The sequence below is a fragment of the Pelodiscus sinensis genome, chromosome 22, assembly GCF_049634645.1.
Source record: "Pelodiscus sinensis isolate JC-2024 chromosome 22, ASM4963464v1, whole genome shotgun sequence".
NCBI lineage: Eukaryota > Metazoa > Chordata > Testudines > Trionychidae > Pelodiscus > Pelodiscus sinensis.
Window position 1 is genome coordinate 20,504,962 of NC_134732.1, and position 15,724 is coordinate 20,520,685.

Consider the following 15,724-nt stretch of genomic DNA (forward strand, 5'->3'; position numbering starts at 1 on the left):
AAAGGTGTGATGTGAAACCAAAGTCATTCCATTGCTACCAGGCCCCTGTGCCCACTCTGGTTCCCACTCTGGTTTGGATTGACACCAGGCTGATTGCAGTGTCACACCGGTATGTAAAGCTTGGAATGAAGCTGCAGTAAACGGCTTCAGCTGAAATAAGCGGGTGCACGTGGACTAGCTGCACCTGTGCAACCAAACTGCTTTCAAAACCATTGCAGGGCAACGGGCGCCTTGCTTGTGGCGATAAGTCTCATTCAGGAGGCAGGGAATGGCAGTGGGGATACCTGTGTAACTCAAGGGGCCTTGTCTACACTGGAGAACTGTATTAACACCCTTCACACTGGAGGAGGGTTCATTGTTGCACTGAGGCAACCACATGGATGCTCTTCCTTTGGTCTTTGAGGGCCTCAGACTCATCCAGCTCTATGGGACACCTTGAGAGCCGGGCTGGGTAGGGATGGCGTCGGTAGCCTCTTTTTGCCAGGAGCTGGGAATGGGTGAGAGGGAGGGATCAGCTGATGATTCCTGTTGTGTTCATTCCCTCTGGGGCACCTGGCACTGGTGGTAGACAGGACACTGGGCTAGAGGGACCTTTGATCTGCCCTGGTGAAACTGGATCCATGCAGGACCCGGCTCTGAGATCAACTGGTGCCACTTTGGAGTCCAGAAAAGGCTCCGGTAAATCTCGGCCCCGCAGTGCGAGCGGGGGTGGGGGAGGCAGTTCCCTCGGGAACTGGCTCCGAACGCTTCCCCACCGGCGCTGATCACCAGGCGGCCCGCGGCGCCGCTTTGCGCTCGGACCGTGGCCAGGCCCCGGGGCGCGTTGGACGGCGCAGGAAGGTGTTTCCCCTGCGGGGCCAGGGACCTTTTTAACCCGCAGCGGGAACCGAAGCGCTGACGGGGAGGGGGATTGGTCTTCGGCCAGCGCCTTGCCGGCTCTTTCCCTCCATAGGCGGGGGCAGCCCCGCACCTTTCTCCCAGGCCCCTCCCCTGCCCGCGCCTCGGTAATGAGAGGCCCGCTTGCTCCCTGGCCGGCCTGGCTGCCTTAGCCGGGGGGCGGGACGGGGGGCGCGCAAGGACTTGCCAAGGCCCCAGAAGGGAACCCCAGGCCCTGGGCACAGAGCTACGGTCGCTCCCCCGCCTCTGCGCCGGCTCCCTGCGCGCTAGGAGGGGAGAGGAGCCGAGCCCAGGGCCCCTCCCCGTCCCCTCCAGCCCTCGCCTCCTCTAAGGCCGAGGAGACGCCGGGGAGCGCGCAGTGCGCTCCGAGTTCCCAGGGGCGGCGGTGCCCCCCCGGCTGAGCTGGCCCCGGGCCGGAGCCCGGCAGGTCCTCGGGGCCCCGGCTCCGCCAGCGGCCCCCTTCCCGAGCCTGAGCCGGCGCCACGTGTCCGGGCCCGGCTCGAGGCCCCCGCAGGTGGCTGCCCCGCCCCGTGCGCAGAGGGCGAGCGAAGGTGGGGCCGGAGCTCGGCTCCGCGGCCCCAGGCAGCAGCTTCCGCCGGCTCGCCGCTCTGCCTGGCCGCGGGGCGCCTCCCCGGGCCCCAGGGTCAGTGTTCCCCGCTCGCCCCCCGCCAGGCCGCGCTGAAGAAGGCGCGGGGCGGCCCCTGCCCTCGTCCCGCCGCGCGTCCTGCGCGCCCCGGCCCCGGGAAGGAAGAATTTGGAGAAACTTCTCCCGGCAGCTCCAGCCCGGCCAGCGCCGCCGCCTCCAGCCCCGCGCCCGCCTCCGGCCTCCCCCGGCCCCGGGGCCAGCGCAGCAGGAGCCGCGCTCTGGAGCCGCCGAGTCGCTGGGCGCGCCGCCCTGCCCATGTACTGGAAGAATGAGCCGGTGGCCCCGCTCCGCCAGGCCAGCCAGCCCCGGGCCGCCGGCGCCCCAGCGGGGAAGGTGAGCGGGGCAGGCGCGCTGCCTTCCGAGGGCTCCGCGCCCGGGAAGGCGAGCGGCCGGGGCGGGCCCCGACCCGCGCGTTTATGCAGCTGGCTCGGGACTTTCTCAAAAAGCGCCGTAGCCCGAGCCAGAGGCAGATGAGGAGGAAGCGCCGGGCATTGTCTGCCTGAATAGGGGCTTAATCTCCGGCAATGGGCCGGGCTGGGCGGGAGAGGAGGCGAGGAATCCCAAAATTGCTGCCCTCGGTGCGCGTTAAATATCAGCTGCCGCCAGGCTGGTGCGGAGCGGCCAGCTCGGGAAGCAGGACGCGGGGTGGTTTGTTTGTTCCCCCGCACTTGACTGGGGAGGATTTTTCAATCCAGGCGCTTTTCTGCTGCCTTCGGCGCTTCCGAGCGCGGGGAGGGGGGGGGGAGAGTTTCGATTTTTAATTACTACCATTAAAAAAATCAAATTTGCAATTCTTTGGGTGGCCTGATGGATTCCCTGATTGACAGCTGGAATTGACACTCTGGATACCTCTTATCTCGGGCATTTACGGCAATTTCTAATTGCAGGTAGTTTGTGTGTGTGTGTGTGTGCGCGCGCGTGTTTTCCAGCGCCTTGGCTCGCATGGGAACCGAGCGATTACTTCAAGAGCCCCGGGTTAAGTGCAGGCAGGGAGCGAATTCAATCCCCATTCAAATTGCTTCATTAAAGCGACGCCGCTTTTGTGGCGAAGGATTTAAATGGCCACTAGAAAGTTCTTATTTATTGTTTGGAGCCGGTTTATATAGGGGGCCATGAAGCCCAGGCGGTAAAGCCGAGGCGGGCGGACCCCCAGCCAACCTCTCCCGCTCTCTCCTTCAAGGTGATGGCCCAGGACGGCCCCCTCTCCAAGGGAAGCACCCGCTGCCTGGATAGCAAGCACCCCCCGGTCATGGTAAGGCTGCAGGGCAGCTGGGGAGGGGGCGCGGTGGGAACGCAGCGAGCGGCTGGCAGCCCGGGGAGGTGGGCACAGCGGGGCGCGCAGGCACCAGCCTCAGGCCTGGCCCAGGCTGGGGAGCGTGTCCCGCGGACAGCCGGCAGCGGCGGGCTGCGCAGGGCCGCTGCGCCCCAGGACCTGGCGAAGCGGCTGAGCGCAGCTGCCGGCCCTCGCTTCCTCCTGCTCCGGAGGAAACTTTGCGGCTGGTTTCCAGCGGAGCGGGCTCCGGGACGCGCTGCGCTTTGGGACGGGCCCTGCGGCGCGTAGGGGGATGGGGCCGCGCAAAGACACAGCGCGCAGGGGCGGGCTCTGGGGTCTGACCCCCGGGGCACGGGCTGGGCGCGCGGGTGGGGCCCCCAGCTTTGGGCAGGAATGGGGACCCTCGAGGGGCGCGGGGGACGCCCCGGCTGACCGCTTTCGGGGTCCGCTTTCCGCATCCCAGGCTGACGGGGAGACGCTGCCCAGCGCCCTGGATAAGGAAGATGCGCGCTCGGCTCCCAGCACCCCGAGCACCCCGTCCGTCTGCTCCCCGCCTTCCTCCTCCTCCTCCTCGTCCTCCATCCCCTCCGCTGGCAAGAACGTCTGCTCCAGCTGCGGCCTGGAGATCCTGGACCGGTACCTCCTCAAGGTGAGCGCCGGGCGGGGCGGCGTGGGCCGAGGGGACTCCCCGGGAGGAGGGGTGGGGGGTCGGTGCCTGGCCCCGAGCCCAGCTCACCGAGGCCCCTTCTCTGTCCCAGGTGAACAACCTGATCTGGCACGTGCGCTGCCTGGAGTGCTCGGTCTGCCGCACCTCCCTGCGCCAGCAGAACAGCTGCTACATCAAGAACAAGGAGATCTTCTGTAAAATGGATTATTTCAGGTAGGAGCCCGGCTGGCTGGGGGGCCCTCCCGGGCCAGCTCGGAACCTGGGGAGCGTGCGCCTTTCCAGGGCAGATTCGGTTTGCAGACTCGCAGTGTAAACGGGGCCCGGTGCGCTGGGTTTTTCCGGACTAGCACAGGGCCCGCTCCAAGATTTATGTCCCTTTCCCTGGAAGGAGCTAGGCTCCTGGCACCAGGGCTGGGGGGAGAATGAGGCTTTGCCCCCCGTGTGAGCCTAGAGGCGTAGGGTGCGCGGCGGCAGGGTCTCTAGCGCAGGAGCCTTCGTTGTAAGCGGGAGGCGCGGCCGATTGTGATCTCAGTGCTCCTACCTGAGTCAATCCGGAGTGACTCCGGATTCCCCTTGGTGTGAACGGGCTCTCCTCGGCCCTTTAGCTGCAGGTCTGGGCACCGGGCCTGCAGCTGGGACACTTCCTTTCCGCTGCCACGGCCGGGCCAGGCCGTGGGCTGCCGGAGACGCTGGGCCGGGCGAGGCGCTCCGGCCAGGCCGCGGAAATGGGTGCCGAGCCGTGCCCCCCCTTCCGCCTGAGGAGGGTGGTGGAAGGGGGCTGTGGGCGCAGACGCGTCCCCACCACACGGCTTCCTGCTGCGGGCCGGGACGGATTTCCCCCAGGCTGGTCCCTGAGCGCCGCGCTCGGGCGCCTGGCCGGGGTGCGCTGCGGGTGGCTCTGTGTAAAGGCCGCGGAGCGCCGGGATCTGCCGGTCCCCCGCTCAGTCGCCGCCGAGGCGGGTGCCCGGCACCCCCAGGCGGATGCAGAACCAGGCGAAACCCGGTCAGAACAGACACCCTCAGCCATGAGCAACTCTCCACCCCGGGCGCCAGCCTGGCCACAGCGCGGGGAGGCAGGGCAGCGGGTACCCGAGCTGTCCGGGGCATCTGCCCCCTGCGGGGAGCCCCGCTCCCTGGTTAGAACCTGCCGTTCCCAAGCCCGAGGTCTGGCCAGGCCCAAGGGGGCGGATCAGCCGGCAGAGAGCCGCCGTGCGCTCCGGGCAGTGCGCCTAGCCTGGCTTGGAGCGGCGGCTCCCTACGCGCTACGGGCCCAGGCCGCTTAGTTTCATCCTTAAGAAATATCTCTGGGGGACACCCCCAGCCTAGCACTGCGCGCTGGCCGCTGAAAATAGCCTCAAATCTCCGCGCAAATGCCAACGGAAACCTGCTAAAATCGCGCTTCCCTCCAACCAACCCGCCGTTTCCTCGCGGGGCAGAGGGCAGGGCCCGGCCCTTCGTTGGAGCAGACTGGATCCGGCTCTCTTAGGGGCTGGCTAGGGAATTCCCGCTGCCAGGGCTCGGGCTGGGGCCCTGCGTGTCTCCCCAGCCGGGAGTGGGACATGCCAGGCAGGCTGGGTTGACTCAGCTCCCCTGCCTCTGCCCCAGGCAGGCCGGGCGCAGGGACTGTCTTGGCCTCGGCTCCGCTGCAGGGTGGGCCAGGGCGCGTTCACACCGCCTGAGCCCTGCGCACTGGAGAGGAAACGCCGAGCGCCGCAGGGGAGCCGGCTGCGCCGGGCAACGTGTCCCCTGCGCTGGCTCGGCTCGGCGCGCCGCGGGGCGCAGCGAGGGCAGACGGTAAAAGCAGGATGCCCTGTTCAAGCGCAGCCGGGGTCAGGCCACCCTGCTGGGGACGCGCCAGGAGCGGCCCTGCGGTGGGCAGATCGGGACAGGCGCGATTTCCCTCTGGCTGCAGCCAAGGTGAACTGCCCGGCGCGCTGGAGGCCGGGCTGGAGAGCAGGCCGGGGCCGGCTCAGGGGGTCAGACTCGGGCTACTCTTCACGCTTTTCGCGCTTGGCTCCGCTCTCTCCGGGGCGTTCGGGCAGCCGCGGCAGGGACCGGGGGGAGCAGCTGGAGGGAAGGAGAGATCAGGAGAGTCCCACAGAGGGGCCGAGGCGCCGCCACCTTGGTGGGCCCTGGTGCTTCCCGAACGCCCCGGCTCCTGGAGCAGGCGGGTGAGGCGTAACTGAGCGCAGGGAGCGCTCCTGGCGTGTCCCAGGTCTCCTGCGCTGCGCGCCGGCGGTGGGGGGTGGGAGGGCTTTGAAACACTGGAGGCTGCAGCTCCCCCGGGGCGCACCGGGAGTCTGGCTGGGCAGGACTGTAGCGGGGCTCTCGGAACCTTTCCCTGCCTTGAGCTCAGTGGACTCGCGGTGGAGGCGTGAGGGCGCATGTCCTGTCCCCTCTCGCTCCTGGGCCTTCCTCCCCTGGCAACCTGTGCGCGCCTCACATGCCCACCCCTTTGCGCGGGGGCGGGGGGGGCTGTTTGCTGCCTTCTGTGTCCCACTTGCGACAGCTCGGCTCTTGGCACTCCCTCGGGGTCTCCCTCCCCCTCTCCCGTGTTTATGCGCCAGGTCGTGCAACCCCTCCCTCCCCCCAAACGTCTGCATTGCGAATAAACTCTCGTGCGCAACCCTGGCCCCGTCCCTTGCTTGTCTCACTCCCGGGGCGTCCCGTGGAGCGCCCCTTTCTCCCCCAGCCACTGGCGCAGCCTGGTTTCCACGGGCTTCTCTGTCTTTCGTTGTCCACCCCGGAGCTGCCGCGGGAGAGAGCGGCCTTAACAACCCCCCAAGGAGTCAGCCCGGTTCCTGAGGATTCTGTTCTCCGGTTGCGTGTGAAATGGGTCAGAACCGGATTTACTGGCCCGGCGTTTCCAACGCAGGCAAGCGGCGTCGTGGGTCCTCAGACATCCCCAAACTCCTCTGATGTTTCGTTTCCTAACGAAAAGCCAAGCCCCTAGCCGTGGATCGGGATTTAAAGCCGGTCCGAGAAAGACCGGAGTCACTCCGGAGTCTCTGACTCGGTTTACACGCAGAGAGACCCGAGCAGGGGGCTCTTCGCAATAGGACTGAATCGAAGTGCCCCAGCCATGGAAGGAAGGGTCGGCCAGCGACAGCTGCCAGCCCCTCAGCTGGGTTGGGAGTCTCGATGAAAACATCTCGCCCCGAATTCCCCATCTCAGCTTGGCCAGCTCCGGGCTGGTTGCCCCAGGAGGCAGGGGAAATCCGAGACAGGAAATGAGAATGACCCGGTACAAGAGCCGCACGCAAAACCGCCTCAGGCCCTCCCCTGATGTGAGAGGGGCCCACGGCCGGATTTGGGCACAAGCTAAGGAAGCGGCGTGGAGGGGCCTCTAAATAAAATAATACTAATTAATCGGAACATTGCTAGTGTTTAGTTGCATCCTGGCCTATGGACCGGGACTGATGCAAATAGAAAACTTGGTTCTTTCTATTTGCATTGTCCTTTCTGTTGGACTAAGTCACATTTTTGGCCATGCTGGGAGGGAAGGGGGCGCTTAGAAATTTGGTCCAGCTTAGGGGCTTGGGCGGGTCTTAACCCGGCCCTGGAGGATGCCAGGGAGCACGGCTCGGATACCACCGCTGCCTTTGGCTTTCCCTCTCTCGGCGGGGAACCTTTGGAACAGGGCTGGCTCTGGAGCAGCCGAGGCCACGTGGAGATGTTTTATTGCCCCAAAGAGCTCCCCCTCCCCACACACACTCATCTCGGAGAGGGTCGTACGCTGTGGCCCCGATCCGGCAGGGAGTCGTTTCTTCGAACCCGGTGGTGTTTCTGGGTTCTCAATATGCAGTCATTGAGAACGCAAATGCAGCCGCCTCTGGGGAGCAGCCGCAGGGAGGGGGGCACCAACACAGTGCAGGACAACGACCAAACCAGTTTTGGTCGGAGACCTGGGGGGGTGCCTGGGCGTGATACTGTCCACATCCAGACCCCCCTCCGTGCGCCAGGTCTCCTCCGAGAGGGGTCTGGGTGAGTGGCGCGTAGACAAACTCTTCTGGCATTTGCGACTCTCATTGCCGCTCAGGTGGCGGGGGTAACCTGGACCTGGATGCCCCCGGCGCATCTCAGCCTGGCTCGGCCTTTGTGCGCTCCCCGCAGCGGTCTCGTGTCTGGCGCGTTGGAAGGTGTTTTAGGGCTCTGGGTCCGACCCCCTTGCTCCCGGCCGTACGATTCGTGTGGGCCAGAGCTGCAGGAGCGGGGCCCTTTCCGGGTAGAGGGCAGGGGCTCCAGAGTGCCCGTGGGGAGCCTCTGGTTTCATTCCGCCTCCTCGTGCTAGAGGTTCCCCCTCGGGCTCCGTGGTTTGACAGTTCCAGGGGGCTGGCCCGCTGGGAGAGGCGAGGCCGGACAAGCCGCAAACTGCCCGGCGACACGTGTTTGTATCCTGAGCGGTCCCTGGGTCTCAGCCCTCCCGGGTCAGGGCAGCGGTGCCCCGTGGGGCTCGGTGCTGTGATTTCTGCCGGCCCGATGCTTTGCGCAGGGCGAGGGAAATCCGCGCCGCGGTTTCGGATGCGCTAAGAACACGGGCAAATGCGCTTTGTTAGCGCCGTGCCTCTGGGCCCCACGGCTGTGCAGAGGTGCGGGACTTAGCGCTGCCGCCGTGGTTTTCACAGGAAACCCTGCGGAAAATTGGGGGTCCCCTCCCCTGGCTCGCAGCGCCCCTGCTGCTCTGGGGGACCCGGGCCACAGGATGCGGGAGCCCACTGGGGGATTCCAAGTTGTTCCGCTTGGCCTGACCCCCGCACTGAGGTCAAGCTTCAATAGGAGCAGAATTAGTCCCCTTGGTGCAGGTCGGGGAGCCCCCCCCCCCCAGCAATGCGCAGGAGCCCTGGGCCTGTTTCCCCGAGAGGGCCCTGCTCTGCCCTCGCCCAGGCTCGGCCGGAGGGGCCCCGGGCAAGTGGCTTGTTATCCTGCTTGGCTCTCGCCAGCGCCCAGACGCGTCGGGGCTGCGCCACGTGGGGCTTAGCGGCGTGGTCCTGGCAATGCCCCGGTCCCCGTGGTTCCATTTCGCCTCCCCAAATGCGGCCCGCGGGGGCGAGTGGCTGCGGCGCCGCCCTCGTGCGCTCGCCTCCTCGCTGGGTCCTGGGAGGCGGGTGCTGAGCGCGGTTCTCCCCAGGTCCGCAGAGGTCCCCTGCCCGCCCGGGGGCACCTGCCCGGGGAGCCGCAAAGCGCAGGCCCAGGCCACGCGGAGCCGCCCGCAGGCAGGACTTGCGCCTCTTGCGTTCTGGCCGCGCGACCTCTGTCACCTCTGTCCTCCCCATGGCTGGCTGAGGAGTCCAGCAGCGCGTCGCAGCGGGCTGACCCCGCCGGGTCCCTGCCTTTGCGGGGCGGCGGGCGGGCTGTGGAGCGCGCTGGGCTCCCTGGCTAGCAGGATGGGCGCTGCGGAAGGCGAGAACGGGAGGTCCCTTCGGCCCGGTGGGGAGCTGCGGCCGCAGTTTGTAACACAGGGGAAGAGCCACCTCGCAAAAGGACACTGGAGGAAAGGCCAGACTGGCTCAGATCAAAGGGCCATCTCGCCCGGTAACCCCTCCGCCCATGCCAGGTGCCCCAGAACACAGAATCATCCAGTGATCCCGCCTCTGTCGCTTGTTCCCAGCGTCTGACACACAGAGGCAAAGACACCATCCGGGCCCAGCCTGGCTCACAGCCACTGAAGAACCTGTCCTCCAGGAATGGCTCTTTTTTGAACCCTCAGAGGGGTGTTAAGCTGTAACTTTAAACACACCAAGAAGTCCTGTGGCCCCTTGGAGGCTAACAAATATCTGATTCGATATTCAATATATTCTGTTAGTCTCTAAGATGACACAGGACTAGCTGTTGTTTTTTGAACCCTGTTAGTATTGTGGCCTTCACAACATCCTCTGGCAAGGAGTTCCAGAGGTTGACTGTGCCCTGCGTGAAGAAATACTTCCTTTTGTTTGTTTTAAACTTGCTGCCTATTCATTTCATTTGGTGACCTTTAGTTCTTGTGTTATGGGAACAAGTTAATAACTTTTCCTTATTCATTTGCTCCATGATTGTACAGGCCTCTGTCCTATCCTCCTTTGTCTCCTCTTTTCTAAACTCAGAAGTCCCAGTCTTATTAATCTTTCCTCATAAGGCAGCTGTTCCAAACCCCTAATCATTTCTGTTGCCCTTTTCTGAACCTTCTCCAATGCCAAGATACCTTTTTTTTGAGATGAGGCGGCCACATCTGCAGGGTATAAGATGCAGGCGGACCAGGGGTTTATATAGAGGCAATATATTTTCTGTCTTCTCCATCCCTTTCTCAGTGACTCCCAACATTGTTTGCTTTTTTTGACTGCCAGCTGCGCATTGAGTGGCTGTTTTCGGAGAGCTATCCACAATGGCGCCAAGCTCTCTCCTCTTGAGTGGGAACAGCTAATTTAGACTCCAGACCTGTAGTTGGGAGCATGTTTGTTGCGTTGTGCATTACTTGGCATTTCTCAACACGGAATTTCATCTGCCAGTGTGTTGCCCAGTCCCCCAATATTGACTGGACGGTAGCTGGGAACTGGGCTGTTCCCAGGGCCAGGGGAAGGCAGCTCAGAGAAGCTAAACCCTGGTGCAGCAAGTTGCAGGGTTTGTGGGCACCAGGGCTTCCTGGCTTCGGTTCTTTTCCTCTCCGAGAAGGGCTGCGCCCAGAAGAGGGTTGCCGGAACTGAGGGAAGGGCCGCAGCGGGACAAGCCGTGTGCACGGCGCTGCGCAATAATTAGACCTGGCTGGGGCGCACGATCCGGCGCGTGGGGGTGAGCGCTGGGGAGGGGAGCTCCTGACGCCGGCCGATCCGCTCAGCTGAGCCCCCCCTCCCGTCCCCAAAGCAGGGCCCGGGTGTCGGGCGCTGGAGAGGCACTTAGCGAGAGATGGACTTTTCGTGCTAGGCTGCGGGACTGGCGCAGATAGAGGGGGCGAGCGAGGCGCCGGGAGGCAGAAGGCACCGTGCAGAGGGGGCCAACCGCGCGGCCGTGCCCTGGCTCTGTGGTTGTGGCGTGGGGCTGAGGACGAGGGAGTCGCGGAACCTGCTCGGAAAGGTGTTTCCAGCCCCTCTCCCTCTCCTGGCCCCTGGGCGTCGCTGCGCATTGAAAGGACGGGGCGCTGCTGGCTCTGGATCGGGCCCACCCAAGCGCCCTGGGAGCGGGGCTGTGGCGGCGGGGCCACGGCGTTTGCTGAGGGTCCCCGGGCGGCGCTCTCAGGAGGCGGGGGGAGCAGGGGATGCGGCCCAGCCCCCCGCGCCTTTGCGCTCCGAGGACTTTGTGCTGCGCTCAGTATCCGCCCCCCGAACCGCTGTGCAGGGGAGGGAAGGGTCCTCGGTCTTGTGTCCCCCTGCAGCCGGCCCCTGATTGGTGCCCCCATTGGCGGGGGGCGAGGGACGGAGGGAACATGGTCTGGAGGCCGGGCGGGGGGGGGGGGGGGCTGTGAACAGAGTAACGCTCCCCGGTGGTATGTGGGGGAGGGGCACGTGCCCTTGGCCTGGTTTCTCGCACACACGCAACCGGCCCACATGGGCAGTCGCTGCGCAATTAGCATGAAACAGGAGCCAAAGGCGTGTGATTGTCCCGCTGCCAGGCTTGTGTTTCGGTGGGGGCGCGGGTTGCGCGGGGGTGACGCGGTGTGACTGGGTGGGTATCTCCCCCCCCCCCCGCCGCGTGTGTTCTGCACACCTGCGGCGTGTTTGTCACACACCTTCCCGTTCGTGGACGCGTGGCCAATGCGGAGTCACACCTGCCCGTGCGCGGCCGGACACAGACGTAGTTGGGGGGGGAGGGTGTAGACGGGCACAGAAGGTCCCTGGTCTGATCGAAGCCTTTCAGCCGGCGGTGGCAGCCGCTGCCCCGCTCTGGATTCGCTGCGCCGGATTCTCTGCCGTGTAGACAGGGAGCCGAGCTGGAGCGCGGAGCGGGCCGACGGTGCGCGTTGTCGAACCGCTTAAAAATGCCGCTCAGCAGGTGCCTGCGCGCCCTGACCGCTCCTCGCCCATCCCCGGGCCAGCTGCAATGCCAGCCCGGCCTAGTGGCCTCGGCAGAGCTGTGGGAATCCCCTGGCCACTCCGCACCCGGCTCGGGGCGCAGCGGCCGCCCCTGAGCTCCGCTTACAGCTCCCGACGCGGGCCAGCCTGGCCCTGGGATCAGGCAGGTCAAATCGGGAAGTCAACGCCAGGGGTGTCCGGAAATAGCCAAATGCCCGTTTCCCGGCTCCTCCCTGGGCACAGAGGCTGCGGGGCCCGCCCCTCGCCAACCCCAGCGCCGGTGACTGGCCGCAGGCGCGTTTTAATTCAGCCCCCGCTCGGCCGAGCCTGGCGCAAGGGCAGCGGCTGGGCGTGGGCCCGCCTGCGGGGTTTGCGGGGAAAGGCGGGTCAGAGCCCGAGCCCGCAGCCAGGCACCTTTGCGCACCCGGAGCCGGCAGGTGCAGCCGCGTTTCGCCGTTGGCGTGGTCTGACGTGGCACGGTGCCCGATTCCAGCGCCCGTTCACACGGCGCCGGGAGACCCGCCTCACCCTTCCCTCAGGGGTTAGCCTCCCGGCCCGGTGCTGTCTCTCACCCCGGGGCTGGGGGCGCAGGCTGCCGATCCCCGCGCAGAATTCCTGGGCGTGCGCGTGGTTCAAAGGACAAAGGGAACGGACAAAGGGGCTACGATTCCTGGCCTCGAACCGGCTCCTGGCGCTGTGCTAGAAAGAGGCTCGGTGACCCGAGGACCGGAGCTTGGAGGGGATTTAGGCGCTGGCGCACGGTGGTGATCGCACGCTTGATCACAAGCGTGTGCACTGTAGAGGAGCAGGCATCGCGTAAGAGGTTTTCGGGCTCCTTACACCTCTCTGCCCGTTTTCCTTTAATTAAAAAAAAAATCAGTAGCCCTGGAGGCCAAAGATTTCGGCTAGTTTTGTTTAACCATTAAATACAGACAGCGGCAGGAGGGAGGTGAAAGTAGAATTAGCTGGGAACGCGCGTTTCCAAGGTCAGAATTTTTATTTAAAAAGTGTCGTTTTCATTTTTTTTTTAATTGGCCGATCCTGGATTTTTATTTTTTTTTTTAAACCAAAACCATCTGTTGCTTGGCGCTGGACACCGGAAACGGTTTTTCGTTTTTAAAATCAAACATCGTGATTTTTCTTTTCAATCGGAAAACGTTTGGCTTCCAGTGGCTGAAAAAAAAAACCCCGATTGTCGGGGAAGAGGGGTATGAGTTTGGGGTTTGGTTTTGTTTTTTGACAAGGCGCGGGATATTTTCGTAGAAAATAACGTGTTCACAATGCCATTGTTTTCGATTGAAAACACGCTGCCCATTTTTGGTAAAAAAAACTTTTCAGCTGGCGCTTGCGGAAAGGTTTTTTTGTTTGTTTAGTTTACAACCTGGCACATTCATGGGCACGTTTTCTGTATTTCTGGGGGCCGGAGGGATGCTCGTTTGGTTTGGGGAACGAACGCCACGTCCCCCTACAGTCCCGTGGCCAGTTCACGGCTCCGCTAGGTCCAGCCAGACCCTTGGGCCCAGACAGTAAAGCCAAAAGGCACCGATCCGATCCGGTTTCGTTGCTCCCGGCGGAGCGCAATTCCGCTTAACCCAACGGGTTACCACGCGCGTGTGGCTCGCCGGGTCTGTGTGTCGGGGCTTTGGCTGCGCCTATCCCGGGAAGGGGCGGAAAAGAGTTTCTGTGGGTGGCTGGAGACCTGCTGGATTAATCGCTTCAGCGCCGCTGGGATGTGAATTGTGTTGGGAGTGTCTGCGAGGCTGCCTAGCGCTTTGGATAGGCAGCTCCGCGGTGATTTGAAACCTCTAAATAAGCGATAATCGCTGATCTTTTAGCAGAGGCGAGAATTACCTCATTAAGCAGGAGTTTTCTGTTGATGGCGGGGAGGTTTTAACACACACACACGGATTCCCCGGGGTTAGCGTTGTAAGCCGGCGGTTTTTGGCTCTTCCCGTGTGTAGGCAAGGAGCGTATGGATAGGGCGCGCAGTGCTTCTGTGCGCCCGCAGTGCGTGTATGTGTGCGCGCAGTGTGTGCCGTGTGTTTCCACGTCCTCAAATCAGCGCGCCCCAGACCCCCCAAAACTGAATCATCGACGACAGCGTCATTTTAATAGATAATTATGATTTTGTTTTGGCCGAGGGGGAAGGTTACCGAGCAAGGAGGCGGATTTTGGGTGACTTGCCGGCAACACAATAGCCCTTGTATCTTTGTTACATTTTTACCAGTAACTTTGGGGGGTTTAAGTGTGGGGAGTCCCACCCCTCCCCTTGTTCTTCCACTGAACAAAGCATCTGTATGATTAGGTTCAAGAGGGAGCCCAGTGACAGAGAGGCAGCCCTGTTAGTCTGGTGTAGCTGAAACAAAAGACAAGACTGTGTAGCACTTTAAAGACTAACAAGATGGTTTATTAGGTGATGAGCTTGCTGGGCCAGACCCACTTCCTCAGATCAAATTGTGGAAGAAAATTGGCATGACCATATATACCAAAGCGATACATCAAAAAAATGAAGGCATGTGAAATTGACAAAATCAAATTTTAGAACAGAGTGGCGGTGAGGGGGGAAGGTTAGTGTCTGTGAGTTAGTCTCTACAGGATAAACTTGAAAAACAACCAATGATCTGGTAGCACTTTAAAGACTCACAAAGCATGCAGATGGCATCATGAGCTTTCGTGGGCACAGCCCTCTGAAGAAGTGGGCTGTGCCCGCGAAAGGTCATGATGCCATCTACATATTTTGTGAGTCTTTAAAGTGCTACTGGACTATTGGTTGTATTATTAGGGTTTTTTTAAAAACCAATTTCATCTTAGTGGTTTCATATTCCCTGACCGTGTTTGAGCTGGCAAAGGCTGGCTAAGGTTTGGGTTTTTCTAGACTAAGACCAGAGGTGGTGGTGGTAACACCTCTCCGCTGGCCTGTTTTCAATACCGTGTTTTAATACTATGTTGCACCCGTGTGTGTCCCCCTGAGCAGCCCTGTTCTGGGAGGTGCCACATATCGGGCAGCACCTGGGTCTCTCTGTCCCTGGTGTGAGATTGCAGGGTCCCCACGGGCATGTTGCTGCTCCTCCAGCGGTCTCCTTTACCCACAGGGCTTTGCATGGGGCAGTTCCATGCTTTGCCCCAGAGAAAGGGCATTTACATAAAGGCAGGATGGGTGGTGAAGCCAAGGCAGGTGGGAAATGGCCGAGCGAGGCATGTCCCTGTTGGCCTTTCTCAAACTAGAAGCAGTTCCCGTAGGAGGGAAGCAGAGGGAGACAAAATCAGCCTTGTTTGGGGATGTAGCCCGACTCTCTGCCTCCGTCTGGGTCTGTTCCTTTCTCCCAGTGTGGGAGGGTCAGAGAATGTGAGAACTGGAAGGGACCCCATGAAGGCATCAAGTCCAGTCCCCTGCCCTCACGGCAGGACCAAGCACCATCTAGATCATCCTGGACAGGTGTCTGTGTAACCTGCTCTTAAACATCCTTAGCGGTGAAGATTCCATAACTCCCTGGGCAATTTATTCCAGTGTTTAACCACCCAGACAGGCAGGAAGTTTTTCTTAATGTCCAACCTCAATCTCCCTTGCTGCAATTTAAGCCCATTGCTTCTTGTCCTATCCTCAGAGGCCAAGGAGAACAATGTGTCTCCCTCCTCCTTGTAACCCCCTTTTAGATACTTGAAAGCTGCTCTCCTGTCCCCCCTCAGTCTTCTCTTTTCTCAATGAACCAAATCCGCTTTGTTCTGCCTTCCCTCACAAGTCCTGTTTTCTAGACCTTTCATACTTTTTGTTGCTCTTCTCTGACCGTCTCCAGTTTCTCCACCCCTTTCCTGAAACGTGGTGCCCTGAACTGGACACAGTCCTCCAGCTGAAGACCTGCTCTCCATTCCTGCATAGCTAGTTGGTCAGCTGCCTTCCGGGAGCGGGGCTAATTGTGAAGGAGCAAAACTGGATGTGGAGGACCCTGAGCAGAAAGTCCTGTTGGGCCAGGGCACAATGCCCAGGCGGGGCCTGCGTCCGTCAGCCACCACTTTATACACACCCCACAGTGCTGCAGCTGGCAGCCTGCCTTCCCCAGGGGCATAGCGCCATGCAGCAGCCAACGGGAACAGAGCAGCCAGGAGCCTGTCCATGAGCATCCCTGGTGAGCATCCGGGGGGCAGGAGCTTTCCTAGGCAGACCTTGGGGCATCTCATCCTGCGTGGGGGAGGAGGGGTTGACTGGCTCTCAGGAGCGATGAATGACAGTCCAGAGCCTGTAGGGGGTGAGAGAGGCCAGAACT

The 15,724-nt window shown here is 62.3% G+C and overlaps 1 protein-coding gene across 3 annotated transcripts in view; it reads left to right on the forward strand.

The window, feature by feature from the left end:
* The first annotated feature begins 1,023 nt into the window (after positions 1–1,023).
* LHX6 (LIM homeobox 6) overlaps positions 1,024–15,724 on the forward strand; it is a 53,476-nt gene continuing 38,775 nt past the window's right edge. Inside the window, exons 1-4 of one of the 3 annotated variants that reach the window (XM_075905410.1) lie at positions 1,024–1,876; positions 2,724–2,795; positions 3,280–3,465; positions 3,575–3,696. In XM_075905410.1, coding sequence (XP_075761525.1) covers positions 1,799–1,876; positions 2,724–2,795; positions 3,280–3,465; positions 3,575–3,696 — 458 coding nt within the window. In that variant the 5' untranslated portion in view covers positions 1,024–1,798. Of the gene's footprint in view, positions 1,877–1,931; positions 2,431–2,723; positions 2,796–3,279; positions 3,466–3,574; positions 3,697–15,724 lie in introns of those variants that run through there. The other 2 variants (XM_075905409.1, XM_075905411.1) reach the window with 2 other exon arrangements.